Source organism: Capra hircus, chromosome 12 (genome assembly GCF_001704415.2).
Source record: "Capra hircus breed San Clemente chromosome 12, ASM170441v1, whole genome shotgun sequence".
NCBI lineage: Eukaryota > Metazoa > Chordata > Mammalia > Artiodactyla > Bovidae > Capra > Capra hircus.
Genome location: NC_030819.1, coordinates 61,048,561 through 61,076,012, shown reverse-complemented (window position 1 = coordinate 61,076,012; position 27,452 = coordinate 61,048,561). Strand labels below are relative to the sequence as shown.

At 42.7% G+C, this 27,452-nt stretch overlaps 1 protein-coding gene across 3 annotated transcripts in view; it reads left to right on the top strand.

The window, feature by feature from the left end:
- Window positions 1-27,452, top strand: part of DCLK1 (doublecortin like kinase 1) — a 350,660-nt gene that overhangs the window by 290,752 nt on the left and 32,456 nt on the right. For all 3 annotated transcript variants that reach the window (XM_018056655.1, XM_018056654.1, XM_018056656.1), the window contains 7 exons: window positions 937-994; window positions 1,994-2,113; window positions 5,871-6,017; window positions 18,698-18,831; window positions 20,849-20,926; window positions 21,320-21,416; window positions 23,745-23,825. In XM_018056655.1, the coding sequence (XP_017912144.1) occupies window positions 937-994; window positions 1,994-2,113; window positions 5,871-6,017; window positions 18,698-18,831; window positions 20,849-20,926; window positions 21,320-21,416; window positions 23,745-23,825 (715 nt within the window). The remainder of the gene's footprint in view (window positions 1-936; window positions 995-1,993; window positions 2,114-5,870; window positions 6,018-18,697; window positions 18,832-20,848; window positions 20,927-21,319; window positions 21,417-23,744; window positions 23,826-27,452) is intronic.

Genomic DNA, 27,452 nt, shown 5'->3' with positions numbered 1-27,452 from the left:
GGTTCAGTATGACTAAGCCCTCCCGCCCACACCCACGACGGAGGACGGGCAGTGTTGGCTGGGCTATAAGAGAAGCAGAGACCCCAAAAACTCAAGCTCTGATTTAGCACTGCCAGGTGGCTTTGGGAACGTGAGCTGTTTATAATTGTCACCTTCGTTTAATTTCTATTGAATGAGAGGGCCTGTGGCTAAGACTCCACACTCCAAATGCAGGGGGGCCTGGGTTTGATCCCTGGTCAGGGAACTAGATCCCAAATGCCGCAACTAAGAGTTTCCAAGCTACAACTGGAGAACCTGGATACCACAATGAAGATCGAAGACCCCTCGTGCCACAGCAAAGACCCGGCACAGCCAAATAAATAAAGATTTTTTTGAAAGGCTCAAGAGGTCACAGGATGCTCAGATAATGACTGTATCCCTTGCTATACTCCTTGAACACCTCATTCATGAGTTCTCCACCAGAACACACAGAGCTGCACACAGCCCAAGTCTACAGAGGGTGAACTGCGTCTTGAATGTTATCAGTGTGACCATGAGAATCATTCAGAAAACTGTCACTTCATGGATGACCTCAAGAGAAATGGAGAAGAAGGGCAGAGCTCACCCCTATTTCATGTCCACTTTAGAGGAAGGAACAGGGCACAGCCACCGGCAGGGGGGAGTTAACCATGGGGGTAGCAGTAGCAGTAACTTTATTACAGTTACGACAGCCTTAACAGCTTGTGACGTTTCTGAGCTATCATGTTTGTTTTGTCCTTACACTTGGTCAACCCCTTAAAATTCACATATTTCTTTTAAAAACGGAAAAGAGAATTTTTTACAAAATATTTACACCGTGATGCCAGATCAATGGGGTACGAGTGAATCCTTAACAAGATGATTCAACACATCGGAAATTACATTTATTAAAAAAAAAAAAAACCTTTTTCTTTGCAGGTCGACTGCTAGGGAGTATGCTCTGAAAATTATCAAGAAAAGCAAGTGTCGAGGCAAAGTATGTATAAGGTTTTCTTCTTTTGAAAATATATTATTTTGGAGGGGACCCCCAAATAAACCTAAGTTCACCCTAGGAGTTGTGTTTTGGTAGAGTAGAATGTTATATACTTATTAGGATATAATTTTGTTCTGTAATATTCCTGGCATCAAAGTCAGTTGAAATGATGGGGTATTATTTCAGTTCCTTCTCTTTGTTCTTGTATTTGCTTCTTCTCTTACTTTTGTGATCTAAGTTTCATTTCTTCCTTCTACATGCAGTTATAGTTAACCATGGTAGGCTCTGAAATCACAAGTATCTTCTAAGGATCTTCAATATCTTTTGCCAATTCTAGGCTATATGACGGAGAAGGCCATGGCACCCCACTCCAGTACTCTTGCCGGGAAAATCCCATGGACGGAGGAGCCTGGTGGGCTGCAGTCCATGGGGTCGCTAAGAGCTGGACGTGACTGAGCAACTTCACTTTCACTTTTCACTTTCATGCATTGGAGAAGGAAATGGCAACCCACTCCAGTGTTCTTGCCTGGAGAATCCCAGGGACGAGGAAGCCTGGTGGGCTGCTGTTTATGGGGTCAAACAGAGTCGGACACGACTGAAGTGACTTAGCAGCAGCAGCAGCAGCGGGCTATACGAATATCAGAATTTAAGATAGACATTATATTTTAGCAAAATATATCTCCCTTGATCTTTAAATACTATAAGTTAAGTGTTAGTCGCTCAGTTGTGTTCAACTCTTTGTGACCCCATGGACTGTATGTAGCCCACCCAAGCTCCTTGGCCCATGGGATTTTCCAGGCAAGAGTACTGGAGTGGGTTGCCATGCCCTTCTACAGGGGATCTCCCTGACCCAGGGATCGAACCAGGTATCCCACATTGCAGACAGACTTTTTACCGTCTGAGCCACCAGGGAAACCCTTAAATGGTATGGCTTTGTTAATTTGAGTTAGCCCTTCACTGTTTTGCTGTGTGTCTTGATGGAGATAACTTTCTCTTGAACAGGAACACATGATCCAGAATGAGGTGTCTATCTTGAGAAGAGTGAAGCACCCCAATATTGTTCTTCTGATCGAAGAAATGGATGTGCCAACTGAGCTGTATCTTGTCATGGAATTAGTAAAGGTGTGTGTTTTGGAAAAAGAGGTAAACCTATATATGGCACCTCACTCTCCTGCATGATAGAGCTCTCTCCTTCGTTTCCTCTCAGCAGTATTCAGTCTCACTGCTGTGCACTGGTGTAACGGTTAAGAGTCTTCACACTAGAATTATATCCCCAAAGTTCAAGTTTCTGCCTGGACCGAAATAGTCCCTGACCTTGGGTCTACCACTCTGTACCTTGGGCCCCTCCTGTGTAAAATGAGATATTGCTAAGAGTGTTATTCTGAAGGTAAAAGAAATCCCTTTCACCAGCTTCTGTGACACAAAGTATTAGATACCAGTATGATTGTTGTTACTCCAGCAGAACCTGCTAATTTTTCCAGGAACTACTCCAAAAGTATCATTCATTATCATAAAAACAAGCTCTGAACTTTTAGACTCCAGGGTAATAGAAAAACAGCACCCTGTTCATAATAATGTGAATACTGCCTCTCAGTGATGGGTACAATCTCATCCCGCCACATAAAATTATGTTTTTATTCTATTCAATCATTTAACATAGGAATGGCCAGATGTTGATGATGGTTGAATCTATGTGAAAGATAACCCACCTATTTCCTCTACTTCACATGTGAAATTTTCTTAACTAGAAGTTTTTAAAGATTGAATGTTCTATTTTCATAAAGCTGTACTTTGCTCAAGGCTTTTCTGTTATGCTAATCTGACCAAAGGCATGAGTAATTCCTACTTTAGTTGTGAATGAGTCAGATCATTGTCTCCATCAGGGGTGTGCCAGTGAGCCCCCGGGGTTCCAGGAATTCTACTTAGAATCACTCAGCTCAGCTGGTGGCAGCTGGAATGTGGGGTTTCCTTCTGTAAAAATTTCAGGCCAACAAAGCATTTAATTAATCAGTCATTTACTGTATAGAAAAATGTTCATTCTAGGGACTTTAAATTCTCATTCTTCATACTTCCTTTGTTTTAGATCTGTTGGCCTTCTTTTAACTTAGTGATAAATCTATATTTATAGATAAAGTCTGTTTTTTTTCTACTTCAAGTTCAGACTGTTTTTCTCTGAGGGTGAAGCCTTTTTAGTTTGTACTAACACCAGGTTATGGTCATGGTTGAGATTGAGGGAGATAAAAATGTTAATTGCTTATTCCAACCAAGAAAGGTCAGTTTCATTATTCAGAAAATTTTCATATTGATGCTTTATTACCAAATAAAGTTTGGTAATTATAACATTGTAAGTTATTCTTTATCTAGGACCAAGAATAATAATTTTACAATGACTTTAATTTTTAAAGCAACAACTTCAAATCATTCCTGCTACCCCTCTGGGTGCCATTAAAAACTAATTAGCAACCCCCTGTTATTGGCTGGGTGTGGGAGAGCTAAGACTAAATTAAATTTGAAGATGAGATATAAAAGAGGAAAAGGCTTAATAGTTCAGAACACAGTTTGTGGGAAAGCTTAATCCGATTGTCAGTAATATGCTTAGTCAGGTGACAGTAGCAACGTACCACTTAGCCTTTGTGCATTCTCTCCAGGTGACCAGTCTAACAAGCCTGGACTGTGCCTGCAAAACTCAGCACTGGGACTCTTCAACTGAGCCACTGGATGTGTGTGTGTGTGTGTGCGTGTGTGCGTGCGTGCGTGCGTGCGTGTGTGTGTGTGTGTGTGTGTGTGTGAGTCACTCAGTAGTGTCTGAGACTTTGTGAGCCCATGGACTATAGCCCACCAAGCTCCTCTGTCATGGAATTCTCCAGGCAGGAATACTGGAGTGGGTCGCTGTTCCCTTCTCCACCACTGTATCGTACCCCTGCATTTAGTCTGACCGAGAATGGCTGTGTGACCAGGTCTGGAAGCATCTCAGAAGAGAAGACCAGCCCCACATTTGACCTGAAAAGCTCCCATGACACCCCCCTGAGGAATTTAGTTTGTCAAACCCTGAGAGTCCATCAGGGGGCCCAGGATGGCCTGATGGCATTGGATGAATAAGGTCTGTGTTCCAGAAAACAGTGAAGTGGGTGAACAGTAAAACCATTCTTAAGGGTGAACTTCCATAAGTACCAATAACGGGACTTCAGACTTTTAGAAGCGAATGTGTGCACACCGCCTGCGTCCAGAGCAAGGAGGGCCTTGGGCAGGGGCAGCCCTTGGGCCGGCACTCAGAGATCAGCAGGAGCCAGAAGGACAAAGGACGTGGAGGGGACTCTTGGATGAGCTTGGAGTGCGGAGTCGGGGAGGGTTCGGTCTGTCTGGGTGAGCAGGGAAGACTCACGCTACGTGGAGCATAAAGGCAGCTGCTCCAGGTGAGACGGGAGATGAGGTTAAGCAAGTTGGAGTGAAGGCTGGGGGCAGAGCGGGGAGCGCCATGGGAACAGAGCGCTGACTTCATGACGAGTGAAAGATAGGAAACACTGACCTGCGGTGTGGGAGGTGACGATCGTACACAAGGTCTTTGCATAGAGAGCCTGAGACAGCCCAGAAAGCTGTGTCAGAGGCAGGTCTTAGAGCAGGACTAAGAGGATCTGTTGACTGCTTTGTGGAAGGTGAAGAAGGAATAAGATTACAGGCTGTCTTGAGTTTAGACCGTGAGGACAATGGTGGAGTCTGGCAGGGTCACCTCCTACGGCCTGACACACGGTCAGGGGTGCCGTTCACATGGACCGCCGTGCAAACCCCATCTCCCCGGGTGGCATGGGAACAACCTGCAAAGCTGCACAACCTCGCCTTTCAGAGACAGAACACTGAAAGAGACAGTGTTCGTTTTGGAAAAAAAATGTATCTGCTTAGTTCGGGAACTGATGAGGCTGAGGGTCAGTGGAAGATACAATCCCCGAGCGGGGATTGTACAGGGTCACAGAGGGCCAGGTTAGGGAGTAGGATTTGAAAATGGTCAGCCTACAGGTGCTCTAGGTTGTGTTTGCTATTAAAACAACAACAACAAATTAAATCTCTTAGCCCTTTAGGTAACATGAACACAGTCAGCCTCTGGCGGGGGGAGCTCGGTTCTTTGGGGCCTCGTGTGCAAAAAGGATGCACACATTGTCAGAGAAGCCCGACTTCTCTGAAAGGGCTTCAGATAAATGGATCTAAAATTGGAGCCTGAAATGTTCGCTTCACCAAATAACAATAAATTAGCCCAGAACAGTGGAAACAAAAGTTCGGATGAGTAATGGACCTAGAAAACTTTCTTTGAAATGTCTCCGTCCTCCTCCCTCTCTTTCTCTTTCATCTCTGGGGTGACAGTTTCTGGCCCTTTTCTCTGTTCCTTACAAGGAGGCACATTGTTGAAAAAGAAGACGTGACGCCCACTCCAAGAGACCTAGACTAGAGAATGACGAGAAGTATGTGTGTGTGAAGCTCCTAGGGCCGCAGGACGTTTTGTTCAGGATGCATCTGTGGTGTTTCTCGTTCCAGGAGACTTGGGATTATGAATCCGAGCTTCTGCTGGCAGTTGGTGTAGCACATGCCAGCAGGATAGCCAGTGCCCCAAGGTCTCTGCCCTGGAGACCCAGCTCCGCTTCCCCACCCCCAGCTGGGAGTTTAATGGCAGAGTCCTCTCCTCCTTTCTTTGAGCTCTGGAGGAAATGTCACTGGCTCTTGCAGTGGGGGCAGAAACCACCATAGGGTTCCTGGGCCTTTGAGAGGGCGGTGACAGGGAAAGCTCTTGGAACCCAGAAACCCGGCGCGCATAGCGTGTCGGGTGCCTCTCCAGGCCGGGCCCCACCGGACCATCTGTTAATCCACTTTTCCTCCTGCTGTGCTCTCTCAGGGAGGAGACCTCTTCGATGCCATCACCTCCACTAACAAATACACTGAGCGAGATGCCAGTGGGATGCTGTACAACCTGGCCAGCGCCATCAAATACCTGCACAGCCTCAACATCGTCCACCGTGACATCAAACCAGAGAATCTGCTGGTAAGAAGGGTTCCGACTTCAGGGTGTCCTGAACTCCAAGCACTCACGCATGAGTGAATATGAACACTTCTTTTCCTTCTTTTTCATTTTCTTAAAGAACAAAACAAAAAACCCTTAAAGGCTAGTTTCCAGCTGGCCTTCAGTAACTAGCTGGAAACTGGTCTTTTAAGTTGATCTGTCAGGGTTAATGTACCATTAGGAGCACTTAACTTATTAGCAAATAAAAACCCGAGGCAGGGGGACAGGAAAAGAACTCAGGAAATCTAGGGCTGTGGTTAAGACCATGGACCAGGCCAGCACAGTCACAAGGAGCATTTATGCTTGCATGACTTATCGATAGCACTTTGGTGTTAGAAAGCTTTTACTTGGAGAAAAAAAAAAAAAAAGAAAGAAAATGGAAGGCCTTTTAGACTTAGTCTCCCAATTTACATCCCAATAATCTGATCTAAAAGCTAAAAGGATAAATTTCATTGTGAGTTTTCAAGACACCAGCCCCTCAGCATAAAAATGATCATGACGAAGAAGACTGATTTTACAGATCAGAGACATTCTTACCACCACCCCCGTGCTCTCTTGATCCCATTGTTAAGCGGACGGTATTGAAAGAATTAAGGGGACAGAGACTGGGCATCAGGGAGCTGTCACTAGTGAATATGGGAGTAATATAAATTTTGTTGGCTATTCAGGGTGGAATTTTAATGAAATATATTGAATTTCTCCCCGTCTCTAGATGCTAATTGTTCTTTTACTTTCATTATCCAACCCAAAGAGTCATGTATTATTTGACTATTAGTTTGTCCATCTCTTCGGAAATCTGGGAAATGAGGATTCTCTTTCTAAAGCAGTGTTTCTCCAAGGGTGGTCCAGAGACGCCCTGGATCAGAATTACTCCCAGATGCTGGTTAAAAATGTAAATTTCTGAGCTTCCCTGCAGCCCCACCAAATCAAAATCTGGTGACTGGTGACAGGGTGCAGGTCTGCATTGCCACAGCTCCCCCACGTGATCTCAGTGAACTCTCAAGTTTAAAAGCAGATGAACAGGAACCTCCCTGGCAGTCCAGTGGCTAAGACTCCAAGCTCCCAATGCAAGGGGCCCAGGTTCAACCCCTGGTCAGGGAACTGGATCCCACATGCCACAAAGACCCAGCGCAGCCAGATAAATAAATATTTTTTAAAAATACAGTAAAAGCAGAGGAACAACCCAACTCCCAATCCCAGTAACGACTGCTAAGATCTGCTGCTATGGAGAATCACCTCTGTGCTCACCCCATGCTAAGACTTTACACTCTGTATCTCATTTCATCTTCACAACAGCCATGTGGGATAAAGTCAGTTACTGTCCCATTTCACAGGGGAGCAGACTGGGTGCCTAGAAGTTGAAAGATCCACTCAAGGCCATCATCACTCTTAAGTGGAGGAATCAAGGTCACATCCTCGCTCTGCTCCACTCCACACCTCAGACTTTTGACCACTAGACTATGTAAAATGTGAACTGGGGAGAGAGGTTTACTGCTTGTTTGCCCTATGCCAGGGACTGTGCCAGGGAACAGGAAGACACATGCCTCCGTGGAGGGACATTCAAGTAGGAAAAATAGGCATTTAAAAATATGTACACAGGGACTTCCTTGTGGTCCAGTGGCTAAGACTCTGAGCTCCCAGTGCAGGTGGCCTAGATTCAATCCTTGGTCAAGGAACTAGATCCCACATGCTGTAACTAAGACCCGGCATAGCCAAATAAAAATAAGCATTAAAAAGAAAAGAAAGAAATACATAAACAAGCAGTTAATTGCAATTAGGTTAGTGATCTTGGAGCTGCTGGCTAATGAAGGTGGCAGAGGTCAGATGATGGACTTCTGACTTAATTGGCCCTCAAATTCCACATCTCCACAGTAGCCTAAACATTCTCTTCTGCATAGCTGCCTCCATAAACGGCAGCAATTTCCCCTCGTCTGCACTCATTCTTCCTGTGTCCTGACTTATGTAGGATTGTCTCATGGGAACGGACTTACAACTGAGCCTTTGTTTAAAAATTTCTCTAAGCTCCGAAAATTCAGTGATGGAAAGTTAAAGTCTCATTTTCCTTTCCGCTTTTGCAGTTCGGTTTTGTGTACCCATTGTTCACCTGCTTCTCACCAGAGCACTGTTTCTATAAATGACATAAATGGTTACAGAGCAGTGTGCTTTTACAAATGACAATTTGCAGGATACTTTGAAAGTACCGTGCTTGTTTGAACATATTTTACTTTAAATTACCCAAAAAAAGAAAAAAAAATTCTCTCCCTTTTTCCTTTCTAATTTAAGAATGAGAAAAATATGTATGAAATGAGAAAAATATGTATATATATATAAACACACAATTGCAGTCATTCATAATTCAGGTTTAAAATATATATATATATGAAAAACTAAAGTAATTCTGCTTCTCCAGTATAGTCATTTCTTTCTACAGGAGAGTAGTAAGGATTGGTGAGCTTTGCAGGGATCAAGCTATTATGGCATAAACAAGGTAGAAGAATAGAATAATTTTAACAAATTAGGATGACATTACTAATTGCCCTTGAGACTTCTATTAATTTCACATTCTGTTGACCTTTCTGTAGAAATAAGAAGAATCATCATGGGAGACACAAAATCACATACTCAGGATTTATAGTCAGATGGACAAAAGTTCAAAACCAAGGGCTTTACTCTTACACTGGCTGATCCTCTGACCTTGAACAAGATACTTAACTCCTTTGGGTCTCCTTTAAGGGGACTGTATGAAGATAAAGAGATACCATGTGACTATTCCCTTGCTTTTTTATTCCCCTTTTATTTGTAATAAAAATTAAATTATCCCTAAAAATGAAACTGTTTAAAACTGTAAGTTGTAACAATCGTCTTTCATCATTTTTGACATTGCTTTTAAAGTGTCACTATTTGCCCAGGCATGGATTTACCATCTAATGGAAAAATGGAAAGCCAGAGACTATTTTTGGGAAAATGCTATAATAAATGTAATTCAGAGAGTTTCAATCCATTTCTAACTACCGGAAACTTAAATAAAAAAGGCCCCGCTGCACACTTTGCATTACTATTTTATGAAGAGAGCGCAAAAAAAAAAAAAAACAAAACCAAAACCAACCCTAAATTGTTAGACTGCTGATAAATTTTTGCTTCATAAGTGTTTAGTGTTTATAATAAGTAGCAAAGAATTATGTATTACATTTGTAGGCATTTCAGCTATAGATTTCATTTTATATAATATCATATAAGCAAAAACTTTGAGAACTCTTTTGTTTTTAATTCTTAAAGAGCAATATAAAAATATTGTAGTTTGGCCTTCAGATCTATATTGATCCTATGAATTATTTTTTCAAGTCTGAGTACTTAAAGATCAAGGCATTTTAATGAAAAAAAAAAACCAAACATGTGTACAGTCATGTTTCCAGTCATATTTTAGGTGAAAACTGGGAGCCGACCTAATAGAAATAGCTCTTATAATTTTATTATCACATTGCTACTAAGGCCTTATTTTATTAATTAGTATATTGTGTCAGTGATTTTATGTGATTCTTTTGCTTTATCAGGCCTGGTCCTTAGATGCTGTGATGAGTGACAGGTGGATGAGAGGGTGGATTAGATGAGAGAGTGAGTGAATGGCGACTCCACACTCCCAATGCAGGGGCCCGGGGTTCTATCCCTGGTCAGGGAACTAAATCCCACTTGCCACAACTAAAGATCCCACATGACACAACTAAGGCACGATGCAGCCAAACAAATATGGCAAGCCTTAGTCATTTCTCAATTCATCAGTTACATTAAGGACCCACGCTGGCTGCAGACTAGTCCTTTCTGAAGGGAGGGGAGTAAGTACAGAGCTTCCCCAGCTGCATTTATGCATCAACCATTATATGCATCGCATGTGACGTGATAGTTTATGACAAAAAGGAACTTTTTGCTTTAAAACAAAACAGAAACGGCCTAAGATCAACCGCTTTCCATTTACATGAGCCACCGCTAGATGGCAAGCTTGTACCCTTGGCAGCAAAAAGCATCAGTGAGCCTGTTTCTTGCAGTGAGCTGGGACCGTCTCTTTTAAATGTATACACAGATGCCTTCTCCTTAGGAAAATTAAAGTCCTACTGGCAAAAATATAACTGACATCACTGGATTTTTTTATTAGATTCCAGAAATAAACAAAGTAATTTTCTTGAAATATAAAAAAAAAATTTCTGTTCAAAAATCTTTTTGCTTCCAAACTCCTAAATACTGTTTGGGAAAAAGCAGTTTCTCAGGGAAACTGCTTCTCCAGGTCAGAAAATTCCTTTTAGAGACTTTGTCAAGGTGTTTGTGCCTGTTCCTTGCTGCCCATCAAAGTGGCATGTACAGCTAAATGACCTGCATTTTCACAAAATGGGTTGAATCTAGGAATAGATTATCTTGCTTTCCCCTAGTGATAACCAGAGGTTGTGTTCCTGCTCTTCTTAGTTTCCAATTCACGTCAACACTGAGTTTACCAAATAATGGATTTTCTTCTGTCTTAATCCTCAAGTAAACTCATTTTGTGGTCAGATAGCTCACTCCACTGGTGGATAAGGCCAGTGCCGCAGATGGACAGCAGAGGTCATAAACAAAGACAGTTGAATAGACCTGCAAGATGGACTTGAGCCACCAGAACGTGGATGAACAGACTGGGGATCACCCTACGGAAGGGAGCCACGGCTCTCACAGGAGTCTGTCACTGGCCCCGTCCTTATCACCATTACCACTGAGTTGACTTGAAGATGTAGTCTATATAGTAAATAACAGAACTGAGATCTGCAACTATCTTTGGCTCCATAAAGGTCCCAGACCAGTAAGATGGAATTTAATGAGAGTTAAAAACATAAGTCCCTAAGGACTAGGTCTGTTTTGGTGTGGTTGTTTTAATGACCATTGTGGAAAAACTGTAGTGGGAAAATGTGGGCTGGTTTAAAGCCTGTTCGCTGACCATAATAAGTTCGTTTCGAGAGCACATGACTGCTAAAAATACCAACGTGCCCTTAGACGCTTTCCCTGAAGGAGCGTCACTCTCAAGAGAGTCCTCTGTGCTGCTGGTGAGCTCAGTGGGGAGGGACCCAGACACGTGGAGAGAGCGCAGCAGAGTGGCCCAGCAGAGGCTGCCGGACAGAAGATGGGAGACCTTTTCTGTGCTGCATATGAGACACTGAACTCAAACTAAGAAGACATTAATGACAGATATGAGGTTGACATAAGGAAAACCTTTCTAACAATTACACCTGTTTGAAAAGTCAGTGGCTTTTAATCACTGGAATCCCCCAGAAGAAATGGAATGCTTGTTTGTCCAGGTGGCACTAGTGGTAAAAAAAATAAATAAATAAAATGTGCAGGAGATGCCAGAGATGTGAGTTTGCTCCCTGGAACAGGAAATGGCAACCTGCTCCAGGACTCTTGCCTGCAGCATCCAACGGACAGAGGGGCCTGGCAGCCTACAGTCCGTAGGGCCGCAAAGAGTTGGACACGACTGAGTGACTGAAAACGTTAGGAAAGAAAAAAAGTCCTTCTATCTGCATTTGGATAAAAGTTGAAGGAAAACAGAAGAAAAAGAACATTTTCCCCAAATATGATTTACTACAGTAATATGCCAGTTATTGTACTAAGCATTTACTGAGGGCCCTTCTCCGAGGGAAAGGCTACCCAGTCCAATATTCTGGCCTAGAGAATTCCAGGAACTGTATAGCCCATGGGGTCCCAAAGAGTCGGACACTACTGAGTGAGTGACTTTCATTCACTTCTGCAAAAGAAAAGTGAAGTCGCTCAGTCGTGTCTGACTCTTTGGGATCCCATGCACTGTAGTCTACCAGACTTCTCTGTCTATGGGATTTTCCAGGCAAGAGTGCTGGAGTGGGTTGTCATTTCCTTCTCCAGGGGATCTTCCTGACCCAGGGATCGAACCCAGGTCTTCTGCATTGCAGGCAGACGCTTTACCCTCTGAGCCACCAGGGAAGCCCTGTGATTCCACCTGGGGAGAGAAGACAGGAAGTAAAAGTCCAGTGTCTCAGGGCAGGTCAGCATCTGTCTGCTCCTCCGCCCATTCCTCTGTCACTGTGGTGTAGAATAACATCATTCGCTTCATTTTAAGGGGCTTCGCTGGTGGCTCAGTGGTAAAGAAACCGCCTGCCAGTGCAGGAGATGCAGGTTCCATCCCTGACCCAGGAAGCTCCCGCATGCTGCAGAGTGGCTAAGCCCGTGCACCACAGCTGTTGAGCCTGCGCTCTAGACCCTGGGAGCCTCAATTTCTAAACCCTCGTGCCACAGCCACTGAAGCCCGTGTGCCCTAGAGCCTGTGCTCCGCCAAAGAGAAGCCACTGAGATGAGACTCCCACACCCCGCAACTCGAGAGCAAGCCCCTGCTCGCCGCAGCTGGGGAAAAGTCCACGCAGCAGCCAAGACCCAGCTCAGCTATGAGTAAATAAAATGACTGTTTACATGACACGGTCTTATTGGACTAGCAAAGATTACTAATAAATAATAATAATATGCAAGGTTGGCAGACTTAGGAGGATACCAGTCATCTCATATGACTCGGTACAAGATTAACTTGATGGAACTCTTCTGGAAAGTAGTTTGGTAAGACGTAACTATAGCCTTAAATAATATGAACTCTGTGGTCAAGTAATTCTACTTTTAGAAATGTGACCTAAAGAAAAAAAATATATCAGATATGTATACGTACAAAGGGATGGTCATCTCAGTGTTTTTTAGCATGGAAAGGAAAAATGTATATATAGAAATAACTTGGGTCAGGGCACTGATTTTTTAAAATATTGGCATAATGGGGCGGCAGGAGGACACACTGGTTAGAATCACGGACTTGAACACGCCCGAGCTTAAGTTCTGGCTCTACCATTTATTAGTTGTGTAACATTCGGCAAGTCACTTAACATCTCTGAGCCTCAATATTTTTCATCTGCAAAAATATCAGTGATAGTACTTAACAGAGTTGTTGTGAATGTTAAGTGGGATGTTAAGCATGAAGTCCTCGACATGAGGCCTGGCAGGGGCTCGGTAAATGGCAGTGGGCGGTAGTCTGGCGGGTTATTACTTTGATGCACCCATACAATGGACTATCCAGCGGGCACTGAAAATCGTGATACATGTGTATGCTTATTCACGGGGGCACGCATTCAGGGTATACTGTCCAGTGAGAAAAAGAAAGGGAGAGAAAGAAAGCTCTGGAAGTTCATACGCCCAAATGTTTAACAATGGTTATTTCTAGGTGTCAACATTGCGAGTGAGTTTAATTCTTTTCGCTCTGTAATGTTATCTGTCTTTTCCAGTTTTCCTACAATGACATATTGGATAGTACTTGTGTGAGTACTTGTGTGACAAAAATGTAACAGTTTTTAAAACCTGCAGTGACACTGAATTCCCAGTTATAACAGGGTTCTGGGAGGTACAGTCACTGCAGAGTCAGGGATGCGCATGTTTGCTGGGTCTCACTGCAGCTGCATGGAACTCCTTTCTAGATACTTTCATAACTGTTTTAAAGAACGGATGAGAGTCAGATTTCCTGGAATTTCCATTCACTTCTCCATCTTCACAGACATCTCTAGGGTAACACTTTGAAAAGCTATTTTATTTTTTCTTCTTATGTTGCCGCGCCTCTTCTGACTTCTATACAGATTTTGTTATTTTTATTATTTCACATAATTTTTGTTTCATAAAGATTTTACATTGGTATAAAGTGAATTTGTTTTTTTAAGAATTAAGCTTTTTTAGCAGGCTTAATTCTAAAGTATGTGGAGCATAAAATACATTTTGCTAAGTAATTCCCTGCATAAATGTTGTTATACTTCACTTCTTAAAGGTTTAAATTTAATCCACTGTTTTTAGAAAGTGTCATAAAGGCCATATTCTGTGGCTAGAAGAAAAATCCATGTCTTTTTTAAAGGATACCATATTTATTAAAAAGTAAATTCACTTTTTTGTCATGGCTTTGTCCATTTCATGCCAGTTTTGTTAAATTCTATCTGGTGAAGTAATTTTTAGTACCTATTGAGCTCCTCTGTGAAGAAATTTCAGTGGTTCCTGACAGTTCATTAGCCAATATTTCAACAGGGTTATCCTTGAATTCCTATTATCATTGAAAATTATGTTTGTTCCAACACATCTGTTATATTAGTCAGCTTTTAGTTCTCTATTATGGGAATCTCAGAAACCATTTGACTGGGTTCAGGTTATCTGTGAATTTTCATATTATTTTATGGCCACCAGCTGCATTTTATGACTCTGTATCAAACCTTTTAGTTTTTCAAATAACTTTTTCAAATGGTCTTAGTTTCTCATCCAAGCGAGATCAGACATATGCCCCAAATCTACTGTTCAGCAAGTTACAACTACTGCGAAACCCCAAATAAATGAAAAAGAAACAAAAACCTCTCCTTTAAAAAAAGAAAATCCTGTGTAAAATAGCAGAATACCAAAAACCTCCGTACCTGACCTCTCACTAGGTCTGTTCTTGGTGGGACATGCCTTCAGCTTTTAATTGGAACCTTTTTCATAATTGTTGCCATTTAACACATTTAGTCTGTCAAATCATGGGATGTCTTTATAGCCATATAATAAACCCTAGAGAACAACTTTTCTGACTGTAGCCATCTGCAATGATCACAAGAGTAGCTTACAAAATACTGACAGTCTTTATGGTAATAGGATACATATGGCAACCCACAATTATGTGTGGCTGCATTCAATTAGTGTTGTGCAATTACACAGTTTTATTGCTTAGTTAAAACAGTGAAAGCACTACATACTGGGTAATTTGCACTAATCCCCATCTCTTTAATAGCCCCTCGGTGTTTAAAATGTGGAGGAACATCTATAGTATTTAAAGGGCCTGGATGAACATTAAATTATATCTCATGTTGTGAATACTCTTTGATTGACAATTAATGCACCCCCACCTCATGTGTGGGGCATGTTTTATGGAGACTTTAAAATACAGTTACAGCAAAAAGTTCTTCAACCAGAACCCCACTTGCTGGGTCAGGCTGCCCAAACTTATACTTGCAGGCTGTTAAGGGTCTTTCTGAAAGAAGGTCAGGATGAGGAGACAAGCTGAGGAACTCGATTCCGAGAGTGGGAGACGCCATGGACACCATGTTTTTGACGTGAACATGTTAGAAGCTTTTCCGACTCCTAACGTTTAATTAAAAACTTAGTTCAAAGTGAATTTATAGCTGCCATTTGGTGAAATACTTTCTGGAGATGGTTTTGTGAAGATTGCGTGTGTGTGCTCACACACACACACATTTGAAACACATGCATTTCACAATCGGTGATTTTTAACAAAAGTTTTGACTACGTTTTAAAATGGCCTCATTCCTGCCCTGCTCTAAACGGCTGGGGCAGAGGTGAGGAGAGTCCAGCTCAGGCAACAGCAGGAACTCTCGGGAGCCCAGCTGTGTGACGCCCGTTGGGTTGGGTTGGCCAAAAAGTTTGTTTGGGTTTGCTGTATGTTCCTACGGAAAAACACGATTTTTTTTGGCCAATCCAATAACACTTAGGGAAGGCGCTCTCCAACAGGAGGAAGGGAGACACGACAATATATTCTTCTATATCCTTCTGCCCAAGTGTTGACAGAGAAAAACCCAAAGCAACCTTGTTTCCTGCCCTGCCTGATGATGGTAAGTAAGTTAAACAGAATTCCAAACGAGAGGCCTGGACATTTATTCACCTGCAAAAACATTTTGCTGAAGCATTTCAAATGTACTTGGGTCTATAAATGTTTTCAATTACGTGGATTAGGCCTTTGTCTCTTAGCTCTTATTGCCTTTCCTAAACATCTTTAATCTCTTTATGTGTTCATGAAAATTCTACTATATGGTTTTCAAAGTTAAAGAGAGAGAGAGAGAAGCATAGTAGTGATTAAAGAGAGATGAAAACATGAAAATGATCGATTCTATGTATTTCATTTAAACGATGCTGGTTTACTTTTATAGTTATCATTAAATAATCTTCATTTTCTTTATTTTAGGTAAGTCTTTAGTGGTTTTGCTTAGTTATTGAAGCTTTGAACTTTATTGCTTAGCTATATTAAATATAATTGGCATATGGCTATATGTAAGATGGAATTCTTATTAAAATGTAGATGCTTAAAAAAACCCTTTGGTACATGGAGGAAAATTACATGGTCATATTCAGAACTAAAATGTTACTTATGACTGCATCTGCCAACATCTGCCTTTGTCCAACTTTTGAATAGAGTTGGGTGATTATGGATAGTATGTTTAAAAACAAGCCACAAAATCTCTGTGTAAACGGAGTCATGTAATTTGAAATCTGCACAACCTCACAAAACAGGCACCATGAATGTTTGGACCTAACAGAACATCAAAGCAAGAGGTTATTTTGCATTTCGAAGAGATTGCTGGTAACAAAATGGAATTAGGGAAGTAAACAATTCTGCTCTGTCTGGGAATTAAACTAGACGATCTACTAGGTGTTTCCAGCTCAGATTTCTTTTCATGAAAAACATTTGCTTGTCATTTGGACGACCTGAATGGCTGACATGCTAAGACTACAATTTAGGGATTTCTTTTGCCTGAGAGCGTTTAAGCCAGGGAGGACATTACGTTTTGCATCTCTGATACTTCAGAGTCCATGATTCAAACTTGCTGATGCCGACCAGGGCTGGATGGCTGCTTCATTAAAGTAGGGACGACGGTGTCCATCTCAGAGGACCACTGGGCAAAGCCACATCCTCGGGGGACATACAGCTGTCCTTGCCCTAACAGCCCAAGTTCAGGTCCCTCCCCCCCAAGCCTCTGGATACCTGCCTAAGGGCAGCCCTCACTTGATTGTGGCTGAGCCCTCAGGGAGAGGACTCGGTGTTCCGAGCATGGAGAAAATGTGAACAAACATTTTCTGCCCAGAAAAGACAGCCTCTCCAGAGAGGAGGCTCTGGCTGCCTTTTTTTCTGCCAGAACAGTTAGATCCAAATGATCATTGCTGATACTGCAGCTTAGCTGGCCAAACATCTGCACTTGATGCTGCAGTGAAATGAGAAGTGAATCTTTTTCCAAATGAGGGCAGATGCGGTGTGTGAACGGTAGCCATGCTCCTGATGGGTGGAGATGTGCCTCGCTGTGCGCGAGGTTCATACTGCTGTAGCAAGTGCAGATGATCCCAGAGCAATAACAGGGGCACATGCAGGCCTCGATGGGCTGGAAGAATTATTCTGATGGACGTGGAGAACTTCACCGTTTCCTTGAGGCATCTCCTGGCGACTGCCTTCTCTGGGAATACTAGCCTTTTACTGTGGCTCTCTTTTCTGTATCTTATTGATTCCTGTGGAGGGCTCTGAATAAGAATTCTGAATGTCCTTTGATACTTTCTTTAAAATAACAGACGTTGTTTGGGATACTGTTTAGAACAGATCCATTTTGTTTGATTGTGGGCTACAATTAAAGAAGTTAAATACCTGCCTGTGGTCACATGCATCCTTTTCTTGATTTGTTGGGTGAAAGATTAGAGAAAGACTATAATAAGGTGAAAGGCTTATTACTGCCTTAATAAGGAAAACTGGACAGAATGCTGACTCTGCACCTGATAAATCTTTCAAAATTGCCACAGGTGAAATGAAATGTTAATGCCCCTTTCAATTATTAATAAAAAATATAAATAGATCTTGTTGGAAACATGGGGCACTGAAAATACAGTGTTTTAATAGATGTGTAGTTTTTTTGTTCCATTTAGTAAAGAACTGCATCTTTAAAGCTTCTGATACATTAAAATGAAGACATAATTATTTTCATAAATGGAATATTTTGCACTAAACACAAAATCTATATTTTTTGTTTTTTAGCACAAAATCTATATTTCTATATTTCATTGTGTTCTGCAAATCAATTTGAATTGCAGCAAACACCAAATATAGAGAATCAAAAGGAAAAAAAAATCACCTATAATCTTACTACTCAGAGACAGACACACCAATATAGTGTCCTTCCAGACATTTTTCTTAGTACATATTTTTTTCTTCAATAGACATTTTATGCAAGCAGTCAGAAGTCTGTCCTCACTTCCCAAATCTAACTCATTTCAATAAATGTAAACTCACATCACCATTCGAACAGTCTATAGCCTCCCATTGTATGAACATACCGTAATTTAATGAACTTTCATTTCCTGGGTGTTTGCCGTGTTCTTAATTCTGCAGTAATATAAAGATGTTTTTGTATGTATACCCCTGCATAGTTGCCTGAGTTTTTATTTTATGAAAAATAAATGTTAAGAAATCGATCAACCGAAATCGCAATTATTAATAGTCAGCGGACCAGAAGGGGGAACTCTCATGTCCTGTGACTATAATTGAGCCCAACAGGAAGAAGAGAGATTCCTCTTCTTTCCTGGCAAGGACTCAGCCAATGAAAAGCCATGGACTGTTTGTTTCCATAGTCCTCCCACTTCCTGTTCCTCTCTGTAAATGTATTTCCTTCCCTTGCCATGTGGGGACTTGGAGGTAACTTGCCCTGGGTACAGACTTCAAATTGTAATTCTTTGCTGATCCTGAATAAATCCATGTTTGCTAGAGAAATATCTGGCGGTCTGTTTGTTTTAGGTCAACATATATTATATTTACACCGCAATGTCCTTATTTTTAAAGGCATTTTCACTTTTAATTTTTGTTTTAGGTGTATGAACACCAAGATGGCAGCAAATCACTAAAGCTGGGTGACTTTGGACTGGCCACCATTGTAGATGGCCCCCTGTACACCGTGTGTGGTACCCCGACATACGTGGCTCCCGAAATCATTGCAGAGACTGGGTAAGTGCTTTTCATGGGTTTATTGCAGTGATGTGCTTGCAACGTAGTCTGCTTTGAGAATAGATGACATAGTGCTGTGTTCCATCCAGACAGAGCTAGCTAGCATCTACTTTTCACTTTTTTTTTAGCTTGAAAAGTGGAAGCCATTTTTTCTGTTTTCCCAATCAAGTTGCCAATTACTGCAGTCTTGCTTAAGCCTTCCTTTTGGCCTTTATTAAAGGTAGAGCAGCCATTATTAACCCCTTAGTAAAAAATATTCAACTTAACAGAGAAGCATAGAGTGGTAATTAACTAGCTTTGGGAGATAAAAGGAACAGACACGTTGCTGTGTGGGGTGAGTATAGCCCCTATGGTTACTTCTCCTAGGCTCTCCTTATCCTCCAGTTCCAGTCCTACTTTGGTCCACTTAGCAGCTCATGGACTGTCTGTGCGGCACAAACACCCTCAGGCATCAGAGGGCCGCTGGGAGTGCAGCCAACAGAGATTAAAGAAAATCTCTAGAATCAGGGGAGATGGTAGGGTGGCCTAATGCTTACTAGTGACCTAGTACCATATGCCAGGTGCTAAACTCCTTTATTTAATTCTTACTCTTCTGGTAGATGATATAATCCCCATTTTGCATATAAAAAAACTCTGTCTCTGATGACTGATACAAGCTCGTGACAGTAGCTGAGTCAGCATTTGAACTCCAGGTCTAGGTGGGCAAATGGCTCTTTCGGTAAGCCCCATTTCTTGCCGAGGATTACTGGCAGGGTTCTGAACGCTGTCCTTAAACAGAAGGAGGGGGGAAGGGTGGGAGAGCAAGAAGAAACAGCCCTGCCATTTCTTCTCATGAGTGGCACCAGCCCACACCTAGCACTCTAGATAGTATCTTCCCCTGTGACGGCTGGAGGTAGTTTTTCTACTTGTACTATAGATGCATAGACCAGAAAGGCAGAAATACAGAACAGATGAGAAGAGAAATCCCCAGTGCAGGGTAGTAAGGACTTTCTTATTCATCAAATTTGAATGGGAGCCACATCTGTGGCCACGCCTGACCTCCTCCGAGGCACCACCTCAGGCGATGCTCCGGCGGGTGCTCTGATGGCCCCTGGGGAGGAGTGGTGTGGGGCAGAAGATTTTGGTTGTATCCTGAAGACGTTGGTTGGAACCCAGCTGTGCCACCAATTGTGTGATCTTGAGCCAAATTGTTTACCCCTCTGAACTTAGGTTTTCTTTCTTATAAAACAGGCAATAATACTTGTCCTGTACAAGTTACAGAGTTGTTGGGAAAACAAAATCAGATAATGTATGCCAGTGCTTTGTAGATTAGAGAATGTCTTATGTGTAATTATTATTTCTAAAATTTGGGAGCTAAATCGTCTCACGGGTCTGTCTCTGTCTTAAATCTGATATAACTAGACATAGAGAACGGACTTACAGAATGGACTTACAGGGGATAAGGGGAGGGTGGGACGAAATGGGAGATTAGAATTGACATATTAATATATACACTACCATGCATAAAACAGGTAGCTAGTGGGAAGCTGCTGTCTAGCAAGGGAGCTCAGCTCAGTGCTCTGCGGTGACCTAGATGTGGGATGGAGGCAAGGCGGGAGAGAGGTCCAAGAGGGAGGGAATATATGCATACATACAACCAACTCACTTCATTGTATAGCAGAAACTAACACAACAGTGTAAAGCAATTATACTCTTCATAAAAAATAATTTAAAAAACAAACTTGATATGACTATAATAGGCATTGTTACTGAAACTGTTCACTTACTGATATTTAAATATGACCCTAGCATTACTTTGATTTTTAATCATGTGCCTTAAATTGTCTCTTTTTAAATTATTATTCTTTTCTTGAATTTTGTTTAGCCAGTGGGTTGTATGTTAGTGTTAGTTGTGGCTTTTTAAAAATTTTTGCTTGGTTTGCTGTTTGGTTTATGATAGCAGAATGATCCATTTGACCATGCTCCATGATTTGTCCTGGCCCGACTTTGCTAACGGCGGCGTCACTTACCTTTTCAGATATGGCCTCAAGGTGGACATCTGGGCGGCTGGCGTCATTACTTACATCCTGCTGTGTGGTTTCCCTCCGTTCCGTGGGTATGGGCAGTGATCCTTCATTCAGCACCCGCAAGGCATTTGTCCATTCTCTGAATGATCCATTCAGCCTCCATGCATAAAGCAGCCTGTAGCAGGAAAAGAACGGAATGCTGTGTTAAAGAACATAACTTTACTACCTTTTGCTTAATAAGGACTTGTTATTTTTTCCATGTTGTGCACGCTAGTTTGCATGCCTTCCATAAATCTTTCTCATATAATTTAAAAACTCATTCTTTCTTAATTTGCCAAAGCAGTTCCATACTGACATTTTGAATTGCTTAAAAGCACACACTTTACACATTTACGGGGGAAGGAAGGCCTCCGATGCATAAGGGTACCGCGAGGTGGCATTTTCCTGTGTTTATTCCTTGTTATTGTCTTTCGTCTAAACAGAAGCGGTGATGACCAGGAGGTGCTTTTTGATCAGATTTTGATGGGGCAAGTGGACTTCCCTTCTCCATACTGGGATAACGTTTCCGACTCTGCAAAGGTAGGTTTTGGCTTCCAGTGCCTTCCTCTTCCTTATAGCCTGTGTCTCTGAGCAGTTATTGATTCTGAATCATCCTGTGCAAAGAAACGAATGGTATGGTGCATATGCTTTCTGTGTGCATGTCCGTCGTAATTACTGGCCTCCCCAAGCGCTCCCAGTCTTCAGGCCGTCCACCTCACCAGGTGCCTCTGCTTCCCGGGCTCATCACTCGCTGTGGCCGCTCCAGCTGCGCTGCGGCAGCCTTCAGCTGTGCTCTGCCCACGCCAGGCTGGCACCCACCTCAGATTCCATACAGGTTATTGTTTCACCTCTTTCAGGTCTTGGCTTGATGTCATCTTCTCAGTGAAGCTGTCCCAGAACATCTTATTTCCAGCTGCAGCTCTGAACCCCTGCCTGGCTGACGTTATTGTCCTTGGCTTCATATCCCTCTGTAACACTTACACTGTTACCTCCATCTGGTCTACCGTCTAACTACCTGTCTATCTGTCTGCCTGCCTAGATAGCTGCCCACTCCAGTATTCTTGGGCTTCCCTTGTGGCTCAGCTGGTAAAGAATCCACCTGCAATGCGGGAGACCTGGGTTCAATCCCTGGGTTGGGAAGATCCCCTGGAGAAGGGAAAGGCTACCCATTCCAGTATTCTGGCCTGGAGAATTCCATGGACTATACTGAATGAATGGATAAAAGAAAGAGGGAATTAAATGATCTGTAAGACAGTCAAAGTGAAGGTGCTCAACATGAGTTAAAATGACCAAGAAAGACACCATGGGGAAGCTATGGTGTAACTTGGACCTGGAAGACAGCCAGGATTTAGAGGCGACAAGGAACAAAGCATATTATTTTTGTCATTAAAAGAGCAACCTCTAAGAAAACTATGAAACTCTTACACAGAGACATTAGTAGACTCTGAGATTAAAAAGAGAAAACTTTTTAGTTGATTCCTCAAGTATACGTCTCTAAGCATTGACTTAAATTTTTGCAAAACTGATGTTGGCAACTAATTATCTTTTGATTATTCAGTGTACCTGTTTTCTTCTTTGGCTGCATCCTGAGTGTAAGTTCAATTTTAAATCCAACTACTTAGGCCTGGCCACTTTCCATAGAAAATGGTGCACAGTGGGCCCAAATCTCTCATTTTCTTCAACTATCCAGGAATCGACCTCTGGATATAGGAAAATGTGTGGAGTTGAGAGAAGTGTCCAAGAAGAGCCACAGAGGTGGAAGGAGATGGGATGATACTGGCTGCAGAGGTGGGGGTGGAGAAGTTTTCACCTGCGAGCAGGCTCTTTAGTGACGTGCCCAGGTCGCAGTGCTGTCACTCCGTAATTGGAGGGCAGAGGGCATCTCCTGCACCCCTCAGCACCCTGCAAAGAGCCTCACACACATAGTAGTTGCTTTAGTTAAGTCCTGGCCCCCCGCTAAGAACATCACACACACAGTAGTCGCTTTAGTTAAGTCCTGGCCCAAGTTAGAGAGTACAGGTTGAATCTGTACATCATTGGGAATAAATGATCCCCGCTGTGCAGCAGTACTCAGAGTCTGTGCAGGTGAGGGACCAGATAATACGTTATCTAGCCATTTTGTTGCATGGGAACTTCTAATCCAGAGGAGACAAATGTCTGACAGATTTCATCATTAAACCCCAAGCTGTGCTCTTCTGGTGCAAATAAATTTGAGCTCATGGCAGAGACGCATTAATTTCAGAACCATTCAATAGTTTGTTTCTTAATGGTTCTATTTTACTTTTATTGATTGTTCTGGAACTTTATGAATCATTTTTAACGTATTTCCTCTGAATTCTTTGGCTGCTAAAGAACAGTTTCTATTTTACCAACTGCCTGTTGGCAATCCCGTACGTCTTTCCTCATTCCTTTCTTTCAAACCCAAATATGCTCTTGCAGTTAGGAGAAAAAAATCCATTTTTTCTTTCAGCTGGCAAAGTGGAAAGTTAGTTAAGAGGTTTCTAAAATGTGATTTCTATATTTAAGTAATGTTCGACTCTGTCTTTAAAGTGCAAAATGCTAGACGAAGAAAGGAATATTCATTCTTTCACTTGTGTGCTTTATTTCCTTCTACTAAAAACATTTTTATGAAATTAATTTTAAATATTTCACTTTATATTTTTCCCTCAACTACAGGGTGTATGTTTTTAATTCCAAATATTCACCTTTCCTTTAAAAGGTGGCTACAGGTAAGTTGAGTTGATATATTTAAGGTTAGAGCTTTTACAAATGGTTTTCCAAGATAAAAGAGAACCTCTGCATTTGAAAACACGCCATTTTTTACTTTCAGCATTAGACACAGACAGCATCAAATGTTTCTGTTAACAGGAGCTCATTACTATGATGCTGTTGGTGGATGTCGATCAGCGATTTTCTGCTGTGCAGGTCCTTGAACATCCCTGGGTTAACGTAAGTGACTCCCTCCCTTCCCTGTATTTACTCCTAAACCTCCCTTTCTCAAATCACAACTTTCCTAATGATGTTGCCTCCTGTTTCAAGTGTTGTGTTTGCGTCTGTTCCTCCCCCTCAAACATGCCAGAACAGTTCCAGGATCTCAGCCTTGTTCCACGAGGGCCTCTGATGTATCTGTGCTGACATGTGTTCTCACGGTCCCTTGCACAAAGCATTTCATTTGATTCAGATGGGACTGCCTTCGGTGGGGGTGGGGATGGGATTGCACATGGTCGCCACCCCCGACCCTGCAACCTATGTTCTCTGGTCCAGATTAGAACTGAGTCCATCAATAAGACAGAGCAGATTTTCTGAGTCAGTGCTGCTTTTGCATCATTTCTAACCAAAAATGCCAGTGACCCAAGGGTCTCTGCACCAGCCCCGGGGTTCTGCAGTGCAGCACTTCTCAAACCTGCCTGTGCTCACAAGTCACCTGGGGGTCTTACTAAAATGCAGATGGTAATGTCGGAGATGTGACGCTCTAGATTTCTAAAGGCTCCCAGATGCTGCTGCTGCTATTTGAGTGCAAGGATCTGATGACATTCCTTTAGCTGTGAAAGAAGTCTCCAGAGTAGAGTCATTATTTTTTGATCCTCTCTCTCTAACTGATTGATATGGTTTGTTTTGAATCATCATCATAATAAATACTAACAGTGTTTAGCTTATAGTGTCTGCCCAGGACCATTTTAAGCATCTCACATAGATTAATTTATAACCCCATGTGCATGCTCAATCATTCGTGTCTGACTCTTTGCGACCCCATGGACTGGAGCCCACCAAGCACCTCTGCCCATGGAATTTTCCAAACAAGAATACTGGAGTGGGGTACCATTTCCTATTCCAGTGGATCTTCCCGATCCAGGGATTGAACCTGCACCTCTTAACGTCTCCTGAATTGGCAGGCAGATTCTTCACCACTAGCACCATCTAACCCAGGGGCTGTTACAGCCCTTATTGACGTGTGTGGAAGTCCATTCTTGGGTCTAACGATTCTTGCGGTCAGAACAGAAGACAGACATAGATTTGGGTATAGATGCAGACACAGGCAGGTGTAACATCATCAGCTCATTGATATGCATTTTGCCAGCTGCCTTGAGGGATCTGCTGTAAAATGAAGGCAACAAAACGTTCCATTGCTCTGAATTACCACTTTGGTGATTGGTTGGGTGTGTTTCCCCAAGATAGCTAGTGACTGAGGATGAGGTTATGATTGAAAGCACAGTGTTGAGACAGATTCTACCCGAGGTAGACAGGAGCTTGGGGTCCTGTTCATTTTCTGCCACTTTATGGCCATGGGCCTAGGTTCAGCACTTTACACATCTGAACCTGGCTTCTCCCACCCCACAGGGAGGACTTTGCGGTTTTTTTAACTGTATTTACTTATTCTTTTTTCTTGGCTGTGCTGCGCTTTCCTTGCTGCACATGTGCTTTCTCTAGTTGCGGCAAGTGGAGGCTGTACGCTCTGGTGGGTGGTACACAGGCTTCTCATTGCAGTAGCTTCTCTTGTTGTGGTGCACGGGCTTAGTTGCCCCGCAGCATGTGGAATCTTCCTGGACCAGGAAACAAACCCGTGTCCCCAGGGGGAATCGGCAGGTGGATTCTTAACCACTGGACCACCAGGAAAGTCCTGGGAGGCTTTATATCTATATGACTGGAGAATATATAGGAATGTGAGCTTGTGTGGGTATATGGCTAAGATTTGTTAACTGTTTGGACGCAGCAGAGCTTCCCAACTGATGTACAGATGTGTAAAGATGCATCCTTGCAGCCCTTGGTGGGGACAGTCAGACAGAGTCCAGGAGCCGTTATCTCCAGCTTTACAACCTTAGGATTTACCCCTATGGTGCTAAGCAAAAGTTCTCCTTTTCCATGAAGCTGGAAAGGTTAGGAAGCACCTCATGCAAATCTAATAAGGAGCCTGCAAGAATGGCAGGGTGGGTTTTATTATGCCCATTTTACAAATGAAAAGACAGAGGCTACGAGGGATGACTTTCCCAAGTAGCTGGGCTTGTGACTGAAGCACGATTCGCAACCAGACATCCTCACTCCAAGTCCTGCACCACACTGCATCTGCCCCTCTCTCTGTTATACAAGAAAGCACTGTGAATGCCGCAGAAGAGTGCACGCTATAACAGTTGCTCACGCAAGGTCGCAGTCTTTCCAAAGTGGGTCATGGTGCCTCTCTCTTAGCTGTCCAGGGTGGAAGAGGCACAGGCCAGCTGCAGGCTCTCCTGGTGGCAGCAGTTGTTTGGGACTGATCTATGTGCTAATTAAAAGCCCATGGTCCTCAAACTGTCATCCTGCATGTTAGCACTGGAAACATTCAGAGTGTGACCACACAGAATACAGTGGAAAATCTGAATTTGAAACACCGCCTTGGAAGGCTCACAGAGAGCCATGCAGGAAAGAGGTTCATAGGTTACAAACATCCATTTTAGATCCGAAATACATTTTCATCAGAGGACCACCACCTGCCAGGCCAGCCCTCCAGGAGCTCAATCTGATAAAGCTTGGCACTGGGAGAAGGGCCACCCCTGCCAGGCTCTGTGGGGAAGTTGGATGGAAGGCTTCCCTGAGGACACGGAGTCAGACCTTCTTCCTGGAGGAGGCTGGGAAGAGACGTCAGGCAGTGCCAGCTGAGGCAGGATATGGATGTTTGTTCTAGGAGAACTTTGTGAATGGGAGCAAATTTGTCTTTGTGAATGGGAGGCACATGTGAGGTGCCTGGGATGCTACTGGAAACAAAATAATCCCTCACCCTGATTGCAAAGCGAATGACCCTACATCAATATATTCCAACTCAGTTGGGTAGAGAAACGAAATTAAGGCTTCCCTGGCGGCTTCCCTGGCGGCTCAGTGATAAGAATCCGCCTACCAGTGCAGGGGACACAGGTTCCATCCCTGATCCGGGAGGATTCCACGTGCCTTGGAGCAGCTAAGCCCGAGCACCACAACTGCTGAGCCTGTGTTCTAGAGCCCGGGAGCTGCGACTCCTGAAGCCCACTCGCCCTAGAGCCCGTGCTGCACAACGCGAGAAGCCGCTGTGATGAGAAGCCAGCACTGCACAACTAGAGAGGAGCCCCTGCTTGCCGCAAGTAGAGAAAAGCCCAGGCGGCAGTGAAGAATAATTAAAAATAAACACACAAATAAATACATTTTTTAAATAAAAGGAAGGATAACATTTAAGTCATTATCTAGATTTAAAAATTTTACATACCTTTTAATATAATTCTAACAGATTTTAAATTCTAACAGAAAATAGCAATTTTAGCAAAAAAAAAAAACAAATGTGTAAAGTGCTTGCTTAAGTTTTGAAATTATGTAGTAACTAGTAAAAAAACTGATTCTTTGTCTCACAATAACAAATGAAAAAAATATGTATCCAAGTGTTCACACCCAGCATTTAGTATTTGTTGGGGTCTCTGAGTACAATGAATGAACAACACTGATCAAAATAAATAAATTAGGAATGTAAAAGGAGGCCCAGTTAGCAAGACATTTTGCATTTGGCGATCAAATTGTATCTGATCACTGCAGCAGATGCCACCTAAGCGAGGGGCAGGGAGGGGTGGAGAATGTGATAAT